General features: G+C 40.7%; 1 protein-coding gene and 5 gene segments (V, D, J or C); 4 read left to right on the plus strand and 2 right to left on the minus strand.

Annotated features, from left to right (window-relative positions):
• LOC133961800 (Ig kappa chain V-III region MOPC 63-like) overlaps positions 1-12,409 on the plus strand; it is an 80,826-nt gene that overhangs the window by 22,676 nt on the left and 45,741 nt on the right.
• The window catches only part of LOC133961803 (Ig kappa chain V-III region MOPC 63-like), a 92,952-nt gene that overhangs the window by 12,219 nt on the left and 68,324 nt on the right, over positions 1-12,409 (plus strand).
• Positions 1-12,409, minus strand: part of LOC133961801 (Ig kappa chain V-III region MOPC 63-like) — an 84,231-nt gene that overhangs the window by 10,928 nt on the left and 60,894 nt on the right.
• Positions 1-12,409, plus strand: part of LOC133961797 (Ig kappa chain V-III region MOPC 63-like) — a 43,073-nt gene that overhangs the window by 9,155 nt on the left and 21,509 nt on the right.
• The window catches only part of LOC133961798 (Ig kappa chain V-V region MOPC 21-like), a 67,163-nt gene continuing 57,327 nt past the window's right edge, over positions 2,574-12,409 (minus strand). The window contains 2 exon segments of the V gene segment in view: positions 2,574-3,135; positions 3,918-3,953. Coding sequence covers positions 2,813-3,135; positions 3,918-3,953 — 359 coding nt within the window.
• tspan37 (tetraspanin 37) lies at positions 7,017-10,651 on the plus strand. Its single transcript, XM_062397159.1, has 7 exons — positions 7,017-7,226; positions 8,469-8,660; positions 8,753-8,827; positions 8,955-9,053; positions 9,280-9,426; positions 9,516-9,599; positions 9,850-10,651. The coding sequence occupies exons 1-7, from the start codon at positions 7,164-7,166 to the stop codon at positions 9,925-9,927; spliced, it is 738 nt and encodes a 245-aa protein (XP_062253143.1). The 5' UTR covers positions 7,017-7,163; the 3' UTR covers positions 9,928-10,651.

Consider the following 12,409-nt stretch of genomic DNA (forward strand, 5'->3'; position numbering starts at 1 on the left):
TGTTTTGTTTTGTTTTGTTATGTTTGTTTTGTGAGGTGTATTCTGTGTAACCACCTGAGAGCCACTTTACCGAGTCAAATTCCCTGTTTGTGCAAACTTACTTGGCCAATAAACCTGATTCTGATGCTGATATAGCAATTGACAGGATATATCTTTATTTAAACTGCATATAACTATATATAGAAACTCAGTTAACTGTATTTATATATATATAGACCTTATATATCATTATACAGTAATCAGAATGTCTATACCTTCATATAGACAGTCTATCTAACTAAGGTCTCTTTAGGCTCATGATGCATTTTGCAGCTCTTTTTATTAACATGGTTTTATCTTTATTATCAGACAAAGTTTGCTCAGTTTTAATGGAATTGACATGTTAAACTTCATTCTTTTGTATGAAGTATTCGAATGAGCCTGATACTCGTAAACTTCATTGTCACATTTAGTCTGATTGATACTCAGAGTATTTTCTCAGAGGGTGAGATGGTTAAATAAAACAGAGGCCTGGGGTCACTGAGGTCAGATGACTCGTACTTACTTACTTCTTTCACATATATCAGAGCTGCATGAAATGACTGATGTACATGGTGATGAAAAGGTTGAACAAGGACAGAAACTTGACAGACAACTCCGTGTTAGCCCCCACCCAGACTGCTATGAACCTGGGTGTGACACTCGACAGTCAACTCTCCCTTACTGCCAACATTACTGCAACAACACGTTCCTGTAGATTCATGCTGCACAACATCAGGAGAACACGTCCCCTTCTCACTCAGAAGGCGGAGCAGGTCCTGGTCCAGGCTCTGGTCATCTCACCTCTAGACTATGGCACCTCCCTCCTGGCAGGTCTACCTGCTAGTTCCATCCAACCTCTGCAGCTCATCCAGAATGCAGCAGCTCCACTGGTCTTTAAACAAATTCACTCACACTACTCGGCTCCTCAGCTCCCTTCACTGGTTACCAATTACCTGCGTCAATTTCATAACATTAATACTTGCGTACCGTTCTTCCGACTTTCACTTGAATGAAAGTTTAAACTAAAACATTAGTAGAAATTAAATAGCACTTAATTATAGGAAATTATAAGAAATTCTACTTTCTTGATTCTTGTAGTTCTTGGTTTGTTCCCTCATGGTTGAATGCACTTATTGTAAGTAGCTTTGGATAAAAGCATCAGCTAAATGAAATATAATGTAAAACAAAATCAGCATCACACCATGATGGAGCTATTGAACTGCCAGCAGAGGGCAGTGTGCATCTACTTAGAGACTTGAAGGGATCTTCCTGAGGGAGAGAGTTACTCCCAGAGCAGCTTCCTGGCTTCAGTGTTCAGTCACAGTTGGATTTAGTTGAGGAGACAAAATCACTTGGTTAGATTTTGATACATTTCTTGGTTTGGGATGAAATAGTCCATTAACAACAATCACATTCAAATGTTTTCTGGTAAAAAGCCTTGAAGACAAACTTCTCCCATGTGTGCAGACCAGAACTTTTCAAAGTCAGACACAGAAGTGAAAGTTCCTTCACGTGATGTCCACATGTTCTCACTCAGCGTCACCTCTTCCTCTCAGTTTCATAAAGACAGGTGCACTCAAATGTATTTTGCATGAATTTTATGCATCGCTGCTCCTCAGAGTTAAAGTCACACAGAGTCTGAAGCGTTTTCACGCACTCACACTGCAAACTGCATCAGGATGATGTTGACAGTAACTCTGAGTGTCATGCTGGTTTTTCTGAGTCAGGGTGAGAGATTTTGAACGTGGTGGAAATGTGTTTTCTTTATTTTCCTCCACAGGCTGTTGAAACCATTTCCTCTGATGCTCTTTCATTCATTTCTTATTTCAGAGTCTGCTGCCAACAAATTTCTGACTCAGACTGACTCAGTCAAGTCTGTTAGTCTTGGAGGGAATGTGAACATCGGAGCCACAGGGAGTTCAGATATTGGTGCTGACCTCAGTTGGTACCTTCAAAAACCTGGACAGGCTCCCAAGCTTCTTATTTACTCAGCATCAACTCTTAATTCAGGAACTCCCTCTCGATTCAGTGGCAGTAGATCTGGTTCTAGCTACACCTTAACCATCAGAGGTGTTCAGGCTGAAGATGTTGGAGATTATTACTGTCTTGGTTATCATGGCAGTGGAGTGTTCACACAGTGATTTAGAGCCGTACAAAAACCTCCCTCAGTCTGATTGAAGTGAAACTGGTCTGCTGCAGCTGCAGAGAGAATAACTGATCCAGTGAACACAACACAAGTCCTCAAGCAAAGGAATTGAAACACAACTGAAACAAACTCCACACACACTTCTCGTTTTGTATTCTCCTCATTCACTTCCCGCTCTGAAGCTACTGACCGAGCCTGGCACCGTACATCAGTCCAAACAAAAAGCTCCAGGTTATTGTTATAGATTTTGAAATAAATGCTTTAATGCTTCATATGTAGTATCCTCTACTGACGTGCAGAGAAGTGACACAACTGAAACCATCTCCTGCACTCTCTGACACTGCGATGATCAAGACTGGAGGTTTTTTGTAATGTGTAAAATGTTGAAAGCAAAACAAGACACAGATTTATTGTGACACACAGTTTTATTCAATGATGATTATGATATTTTGTTGAATAAGTAGGTTTGTTCAAAATTAGAATTAAACTGATAAAAGTCAGTTTAATTAAAACACTTTCTTAGATAAAGCAGAATATGCAGATGATCAATACTGAAAAGCAACATGGACACTAAAACCCAGCAGAAGAAATGTGCAGCTCATCAAAGAATCAGCATCAAGTCAGACAGGAAGTGCTGTCATCTCTCTACTCCGAGCAGAGGACAGGGTCCAGGGTTTGAGTGACAGGGCTCTGTCCGTCCAGACTGGCCTCACAGCTCACTGAGCCCGCCTTCCTCCACTGGTCTGCAGGGAGGCTCAAGGTGCTGCTCCAGCTGTAGTGGCCGCCCCCCCCCAGGACCCCCGGGCTGTGAGACACCCCTGAGGAGCTGCTGCTGCCCCCCACCTTCCAGCCCAGACTCCAGGCTGAGGGGAAGCCCCCACTGGCCATACACACCAGAGTGGCAGTGCCCTGCTTCAGTTCTTCACTGGAGGGGGGGAGGAGGGTCAGGGTGGGCCGCACCACACCCACTGGAGGAGAGAGAGAGGGGAGAAAAGACAAAGGGATGAGGATGAAGGAAAATGACATACACATGATTTCTTGTACATTATAAAAATGAAACAGAAGAAGTTCTACTGTTGAACATCATTCATTCAGTGTCAGACCATCAGCCGCAGGGTTCAAGTGTCAATGTGGCTGAGAAGGTTCACTGATAATGATTATTGATGATTATTGAGGACGTCTTCACGTCTGTTTCTCAACGTGTGACAGTGAAGAACTCGTCCCTGAGATGATTTTCTTCTGTTTAAACTCACAGAGCTGAAACACTGGTGTGAAAACAGTTCAAACCTTTGTCGTCTGTTTCTTTCACTTCCTTTTCACCACATGAAGCGTGAACACAAAGCTGAGCTGCATCTACTGATAAAATCCTGTTTGTGTTCAACATCAGATTTTTTGCCAAAACATTTTTGATCAATTCAAACTAAACATTTTAAAACAGTTTATAATTTAGTTTTAAGCTTGAGTAAATTCTATCTTAAAACGTTTTAAACATGTGAAAAAAAATCATCATTGTACATGAAAATAGATGAAACATTTGTTTTAGCATGTTTCTATAAATGTATTAATCCACATAAATCATTACGATCAATAAATATTGATCTGCATTTCTTTTCCTCTGGATATGAGATTACCTCAGATTGATAAAAATTCAACAAAATTATCAGCCAGTCAATCTCTGAACTTGATCAAATTCTTGTTCATTATTTGATAAAAGTTATAAATGCACAAAGTAAAAATCTCTGGTACTTACAGTTATTGTTGAGTTTGGTTCCTCCACCGAAAGTGTACCACAGTGATACAGACTCATTAGGTGCTCGTACAAAAACCTCCTGCACCGTGAACAACAGTCTGTCCACTGAAGAGTCACTAGTTTCTGGTTAAACTACACAATTTACACTAAATATTTATATTGAGCTAATGTGGCTTGAAATTTCATCGAGATTCAATAATTAAAAATAAAATATTTATTAACTTTTTTTTAACTTCTGATCATTGAGAGACAAAAAGTTGATATAACTGTGTCATGAATTAATATTTCGAAAAAAAAGGTTGACTACATTTGAAAGCTGTAAAACAAACAGGATGCTTCAAAAGAATTAAAACAAAATGTTTGAAAATTGTATCGTACATCTACTCACTCTGTAATTCAAGGGGAATGAAATACACATATTTGCATCAATGAAAGTGACACAATTTGAATCCAGATGCTGACGACCCTCAAATCTGCTTCTTCATATTTAGTGTAAATCCAAACAGCAACGCTCCTGAGTTTGTGTCCCACGTCACCTTCAGTCCGCTCAGAGCAGAGGAATCATTTCCATAGAGAGGAGGCTTTGCATCGTCAGCTGATCCTCCACTGAACTGAGAAGCTTTATAGTCCTGTGACTCCAACTCTGCAGGACTCAGACCCGTCAGTCGACCACAACCACCATGACTCTCATCACCCTCCTCATCTGGACGCTGGCCTGCTGCAGCTTCACAGGTTCAGTCACTCAGCAACATTTCAGACGTGATGCGCTGCCTGTTCTCTCTCTTCACCTCCGCTGATTAATGTATGATTTGTGTTTGTGTGCAGGATGCAGCGGCCAGATGACTGTGACTCAGCCTCCAGTCGTGACATTTACTCCAGGATCCACTGTCACGCTGACCTGTAACACCAACCCAAAAGTTCAGAGTTGTGGTTCTGGTGATTGTGTGTCCTGGTACCAGCAAAAATCTGGACAGGCTCCCAAGCTTCTTTTATACTATACATCAACTCTTAATTCAGGAACTCCCTCTCGATTCAGTGGCAGTGGCTCTGGTTCTAGGTACACATTAACCATCAGCGGTGTTCAGGCTGAAGATGTTGGAGATTATTACTGTCTCGGTTATCAAGGCGGTGGAAAGTCCACACAGTGATTTAGGGCCGTACAAAAACCTCCCTCAGTTTGACTGAAGTGAAACTTGTCTGCTGCAGCTGCTCAGAGAATAACTGGTCCAGTGAACACAACACAACACAAGTCTTCAAGACAATGAAGCTAAACACAACTGAAACAAACTCACAGTTTTAAATGTTCAGAAATCTCCAAACAAAGCCCCATGAGACCAACTTTGTCAAATTTAGATTATGAGTTGAAGACTAGAACGTCTAAATTTATGTGTAAGATGAGCAGTAGACAATCAGGAACACCAGCTCGGTTTAGTGGCAGTTGAAGCAGTTCTGACTTCTCTTTGACCATCATTGGAGTTCAAAGTGATAGGTCAGCAGTTTATTACTGTCAGAGCATCTATTATTTAAACGGAGCAGATATGTTGCCACAGTGAATTACAGTCGTACAAAAACCTCCCTCAGTCAGACGCAGAGACATGTATTTAGAGTTCTGAATGAATCATTAAAAAATCGAATTTAATAAGATCTGATGACTACATTTACCGCCAAATTGACGGTAAAATCAAGCATGGTTCCAATCTTCATAAAAATATCAATAATATGTCATCATTTTTCTCACAAATTAAAAGAAGTAGTAGAAGTTATTTTTACAAGCTTATTAAAATTCCAAGATATAAATTCTGCACAGTGGAGAATTATCAACTTGCGTTTTAAAATCATGTAAGAAGATTAAAGACGAAACAGTTTGTTGTGTTATCAGTACAAACTTTATTAGAAAAACATCATTCGAGAGCATTACAGTTTATTAACGCTGAGCTCCACACAGTACAAACCCCTACAAACATGCTTTCACCTAGTTTGAATGTCTGATCTGTATTTGCATTTTCTTCACCTCACAATAGAAAAACTATTTCAAAATGTGTTCTTTCTTTTCCAGGATCAGCTTTCAGTGCTTCTGTGACTCAGTGTCCTGCATCCAAGTCTCTCTGAGCTGCACAGCCACTACAGGCGTTGATGATGATCTCTGTTGGTACCTGCAGAAACCTGAGAAGCGGGTTCATGCCACTGATACAGAGTCGTACAAAAACCTTGAATCAGTACCACGTACAGTTTGTTGCAGCTGTGAGTTTCTGCAGCAGACCGTGACTTGAAGGATTGGTTCACTTAGCACACTATCGCTTTTGAGGAGGAAAGTAACCAAAGTGTTTAACTCTAAGCGTCCTCCCACTAGATACTAACATTTCTTTCTACACTAAATATATCCTAGAAATAAATCTTCAATAAGTACAGAGAAGCGTATATTATCGACACAGTAGGTTAAGTTAAGTTAAAGCTGACAATATATCCTGGTGTAAGGTCTGTGTAAAACCAGAATAATCAGAGAATTCCTCAAACTGGTTATTTAATTATTTCAATTAAAGACTAAATTATGTTGATATTTCATTGACCACCTTTTATTGTCCTTCACTTATTGGCTTTAATTTTCATACATATATTTAAAAAAGACATGTTATAAAGCCCTCATACATCAACAAGTCGGACAAACAAACTTCTAATGTAATCGGTTTGTGATTTTCTTGATTTTGTTGAGATGAATTGTTCAATTTGTTAATTATTATATTATTGTTGTTTTTGCTTTTATTATTAATAATAACATTGTTTTATCATTATATTTTTGATAATTGTTATAAGTATCATTATTACTAATACTATTGTTGTTATCATTTATATGATAGTAATCATTATTGTTTTTGTTATTATTATACTCCCTAGTATTTTATATATATATATTAGTGTTAATAATGGTATTATTATGTTTGTTTTTGATTTGGTTATTATTGTTTTTATAGTTTTTGTTATTATAATAGTCTTTGGTGTCTTTTGACTTGAGCTGAGTGGAGTTCATGTTTCCTGCCTCTCTCATTTCCGCGTTCTTTGAGGAACCTTGTGTCGCGGAACCAAAGTCTGCAGCGATATAATAAAATTAAAAAAACACGTGACTCCGGCTCTGACTCAAATGAAAAAAAAATTGCAGTTCTGCCTCCGAACATAGTTCCTGCTCGGTTACGGTTTCTCCACATTAACGCGTCTCCGGAGTTTAACGGCACTCGCTCCTGTCGCGTCACAATGAGCGAGCGGAGCAGAAACGCGGTGACAACAACACTTCAGCTGACCTGTCTGCTCCTGGGCGTAAGTGACACTCCATTACTGTCTCTGTATGTCCAGCTGCTTTTATTCTTCTCCAGCTCTGACAAGCTTTCATAGGCCATAAGCGAGAGAGAGAGAGAGAGAGAGAGAGAGAGAGAGAGATCTAATCAGGTTTTCAACTGTCAGATCATCCCTGTTGAATTTACTGATCATCATTTAGTTTTAAGTTTATTTTATCCTCAACAATAAAACCAAAGTCTTTTTGGTATTTTAACGTTAAATTATTGCATGGTTTTACTTTCTGTGAAAAATGTTAACTGTTTTGGGCTTTTTGGAAAAATAACATACACGAGTTTTCCTCCCTTACCCAGCAGTGGGAAGTAGGAAAGGCCCAAATAAGAGTGATCTGTCAGCAATACTCAGCCAACTCGACAGTTAAAATAAAAAGAGCCATTCAGACATTATAGGAGGAGATCAGAAACCTGGAAGCTATCACACAAAGCAAAGCAAACTAAGAGACAGGATTTAAACTCGTTTTTACACAAGAGAGCCAAAGGAGCCTTGGTCAGAGCCCGCTTCACTAGATTACGTGATATGGACGCTCCGACCACCTTCTTCTTTAACTTAGAGATGTCGGTGGCTCGGAGGAAACAGATGGTGTCTCTGCGGCTCCCAGACGGAGAAGTGACCACAGAACCAGCTCGGATGAGGAAACACACAGTAGCGGAGAGAGAGAGAGAGAGAGAGAAATGTAATGTCATTTCCTGAAGAATCAAAGTCTAAACCTAACCCAATCCTTCACCTAACATTAAAACATGTCTTTATCTTAGAATTTGATGATTTACAAAACAGGGACTTGCTTTTATCCCCACGAGGAAGACAAATCCACATACTGTGACTTTGTAAAGAGATTTAGGTACACACACACACGCACACAGACACACACACACACACACACACACACACACACAATAAGCCTATTTAAATTCTCTCCGCTTTAAATAAAATCTTTATCAGGCATCTGATTGGGTTTCTGTCGTGACTATTTCAGTTTTCAGACTATTTCAGTTTTTGGATAAAGCTACTGACACTACACAAACCACAGGGCACACACATACACACACACACGCACACTCTTGTGACTGCTTGGGAAATTGACGTTGGGCCTAGTGTTTTACGTCAGCAGTGAATACAGACACAATGCATACTGTGTTTAGTTTTACTTAATATAAATAAAACAAAAAAAGATTAGTCTTTGATTTTTGATATTGTTCACCTCACCAGGTGCTGGGGTTGGTGGTGGGCTTGAGCGGAGTCTATCTGCTGATGAAGTACTGGCAGGCCAGCTTATGTTTCTCGAACACCTACATCACCATGCCAGCGATCCTCACCCTTGCCAGCTCCGCTTTCCTCGTAGCCAGCGGGTGCCTCGGCTCGTGGCTGAGCCTCAGGGATTCCATCTGTCTGCAGGGCCTGGTAAGGTTGTCAGTGTATGTGTGAATGAGGGCATCTGTGTGTGTAACAGTCTTTGGGCTGTACATAATAAAGTGTGTTCCTCTCCACTCCAGTTTGTTTATCTCCTCGTCGTGGTCTTCTGTCTGGAAAGCACAGCTACTGCGTTGGCTTATTTCCATTCTGTGAAGGTAAGATACACATCAGTTCAGTTACCAGTGAGTCGTTGGGTAAGTTCATGTGGATTTACTGGAGTTTTTATAGTTTGTGGATTATTTTGCTACAGATTTATTTTATGTCTTTTGCCTTTTTGTTTAGCTGGATTCAGAAACAGCTTCCCTCAGTGGAGTCTTTCAGAATTACACAGGAAAGAGCGACGACCCCAGCTCTCGAGCTGTGGATACTATGCAGGAGCAAGTGAGTGCTCAGTTCAGTTATTGTAGGCATCGACACACCCCTAGCATGTTTGTGCAAAATGTAGGAAAATAAATACTTTGAAGGTTGTGTGGGGCTATGAACCCATGGCTGCATGTCTTTGGACTGTGGGAGCAAACTACTTATTGAAGTATCTTGGATTTTTGCTATATAAATGGAAGACAATGGATGAATGGATGGTGTAAGTGACTGGGTATTTTTTGTTCAGTTGCAGTGTTGTGGTGTCCATGACTACAGGGACTGGCTTACAACCTCCTGGTTCAATCGCACCGGTGAGCTAGCTTTGCCCCAAAGCTGCTGCAACTCTACTTTCCTTTCCTGCAATGGCACAGTGGAGCAGCAGATTTACAAACAGGTAGAAATTAAGAAAAGCTCAGCACTCATACATACACAACATACCAGCATGGATGTGGGATTGATCCCCTGTGTTTCTCACTCTCTCAGGGCTGCCAGGTCAAGCTGGAGATGGCTTTACAGTCTGTGCTGAGATTTATCATCTGGGGCCTTCCGGTGGTTTTTCTGATCGAGGTGCGGAACTCTTCATCTTCAGTTTTTTCTGTACACACTTGGTTTGTCGTTAAAGTTCCCCTCAAAAACCATTCAAACAGCAGGGGTTTGTGATGTCACAAGAAACCAATCCTGCTAACATGTGGGTGGGGCTCCTCAACAAATATGTATATGAGAGAAAACAGCTTCATATGTCTCATATAATTATTCCGGTTTCAGAAGTTAATTTCCGTGTAATTAACCAGAATCCTCTTCTCCTTTCTTTTTGTAGGTTGTCGTTTTAATAATGTTGGCACAGCTGATGAGGGAGCGACCATTCATGGAATATCAAATACTGGGCAAAAACTGAACTGCACTGCACAGATCCCGTCACGTCTGTCTATTGTGACGATTGTTAAATGATTGTTTCTTAGCTGCAGGTTCTCTTGTGAACTCAGCTGTCCCACTACTGCCCATATATGTGTATATATATATTTACACTACAAAACCTTCCACATGAAATTAGATTAAAGATGTTATGCACATGATGCAGTTGTGTTGTTGAAGCAGTTTATGGCTTTAAACATGAATGCACCATTCAGTCTATAGGCTCAACACTATAGTTGTCTTAGTACTTTTAAACAAACAAGTGTGATATGATGACTTGTGTTCATGTGAAATGTTATATTGTCTTGACCTTGATTTTTTTTGTTTTATTATTATTGTAGACACTGCACTTTTTTCACTGCTTCAGTGTGTAATCTTATTAGAGAGAATCAGGGACATTTATGAGGGAAATTAAACTAAAACTGATATAAATATCTATCAACTTTGCAGCATTTACCACAATTGTGTCTGTTGCGTAAGGTAAAAGTAACACAATAACTTTTATGCTTGAGTAAAAATATCTTTTAACTTGCTATGATATAATTATAACTATGTCCTTGTACAATATGTCCACGTTCGTGCATGTCTTACGTGTTACTACCTTGAAGGCGTTTTCTTGATTACACATTTTTTTCTACATGCATGTGTTATCTTAATTGCAGTTTGTTGAGCTCCATTTTGGGGACAAATAAAGTTTAAAAGATGAAGTTGATGTATTCAAAGTCAAATGTATTTGCACAGTGTGGCTGGGTCTTTGTGCCCACCTATTTACCCACCTATATCTAAATTATTACTAATTTAGATATATTAATCGCAATAATAATAATGATAATAATGATATGATAATGATACAAATTTGAATATGTAATGCAATGCTTTGTAAACATGTACTCAAGTAGAGAGTACACATACATGTAGTAGAGTAAAAGTACCCGAGTATAAATCAATTTACACAAAGTACAAGTACGTAGATGAGTAAATGTACGTGGTTCCTAATAATCTGACAGGTGAGCGCAGACCCCCGGTCGATGTTGACCTCCCCGGTACCTCTGCAGAGGCGTGGCCGGGCTGGAGCGTTCGTGACGGGGCTCATCGCGCAGCTCCTTCCTCCGCTTCTCCGCTACGTGAGGTCGATTCGGAGGGAGGCGAACGTCGTGAAGAAATCATTTTAAAAACCGGGAGTCGAAGGCAGAAAACACCATCCACTCCCCCCATCAAGCTGGTGAGAGGATAAAATGGCGGGTTTATCTCCCGGTTTCGACGTGGTGTGATATTTGCCCGTTTGCCGCCGCGTCGCTCTCGCGGCCCTGCAGAGCCGTCGGTTAGCTTAGCTTTTAGCTTAGCGGTGGCTAAGCTAAGCGATGCTTGGCCGCCGCGGCCCCCGTTAGCAGGCCGTGGGGGTTTTGTGCGCGGGGACAGACACGACGACCCGGCGCTTTCCAAAAATAGCGCCACGGTGCTTCGCGTTAGCCTTTCCGGGAACCGCACCGCCACGTATTCTGTCTTTCTACCGCGCACACGAGCGGGTCGTGCCGGTGGCTTTGCGTCAATGCTTATAGATCAGCATCCGCCGTGTCGTGTTGTTTTTCTGATGTTGTTGCTGAGCCTGGTTGTACGTGGGTCGCCTTTTCTAATCCGACCGGAGCGAGCGTGCAGCCGTTAGCACGCTAAAGCTAATCAGGCCTCTGCACGTTTTTTCCGGGATGGAGAGAAGCTCAGGAGCGCAGTGAGCTGCAGGTCGCCGATAAAGGGCTCAGTTATATTTGGACGTTAAACTGTTTGTGTAGTAAATCTATGTTCTACTGTAAATAATCATCAGTGGCCCCGCGTTTCAACGTCGTCCTGCAGCTAATGTCGCATTTGTGTCGTGGATTTCAAGTGCTGTGCTGAGGCAACTCGTCCAGGTAGAAGGTGGATCAGCTCAGAACAATAAAAGATCACCGTTCATCTGAAACATCACACCACAGCCATGTTTTATCCTCATTTATAACGGAGCAGTGCTTCAAAAACCCCTGGTTGTGTTACAATGCTATTCTGCTTTTGTTGTCATCCAGGATTATATTGTCTCATGCAATTTGTGACGACTATATTTGATACAAGGCACACAGAATTAAGGTTGAAATGTGCTACACAATTACACTTTGCCGTGCCTACTATTTTGCATATTGAATATTAAAGCTTTTTGCTTTAAATTCAGTTGGATCAGTCTTTGCCGACAGTGGAAAACACTGATATTTAATTTGCTGTCTTCGGCATCATCCTGATAGTCTGACTTATTTACAGCTGAAGCCTTCCTTCTTCTGTGTTAATGTTAAAGTTCTCTACATATTAAGCTCATTTTAGCTCAAGACGGTGATAATGCTGATCACTGTGATCATCTTTGGTCACTAACAGGGGTTTTCATCTCCAGAATGGGTTTAAATAGTCTAAATTTTGTTTTGCTTTACCTTGTTTAACTTATGACT

The sequence above is a fragment of the Platichthys flesus genome, chromosome 10, assembly GCF_949316205.1.
Source record: "Platichthys flesus chromosome 10, fPlaFle2.1, whole genome shotgun sequence".
In the NCBI taxonomy this organism is placed as follows: domain Eukaryota; kingdom Metazoa; phylum Chordata; class Actinopteri; order Pleuronectiformes; family Pleuronectidae; genus Platichthys; species Platichthys flesus.

Excerpts from the sequence above, each read along its gene's own strand:
- tspan37 (XM_062397159.1), top strand. The coding sequence starts at position 7,164 with ATGAGCGAGCGGAGCAGAAACGCGGTGACAACAACACTTCAGCTGACC. Across the intron at positions 8,828-8,954 it reads CTTATTTCCATTCTGTGAAG|CTGGATTCAGAAACAGCTTC; the intron begins GTAAGATACACA and ends CTTTTTGTTTAG. Across the intron at positions 9,427-9,515 it reads AGCAGCAGATTTACAAACAG|GGCTGCCAGGTCAAGCTGGA; the intron begins GTAGAAATTAAG and ends TCACTCTCTCAG.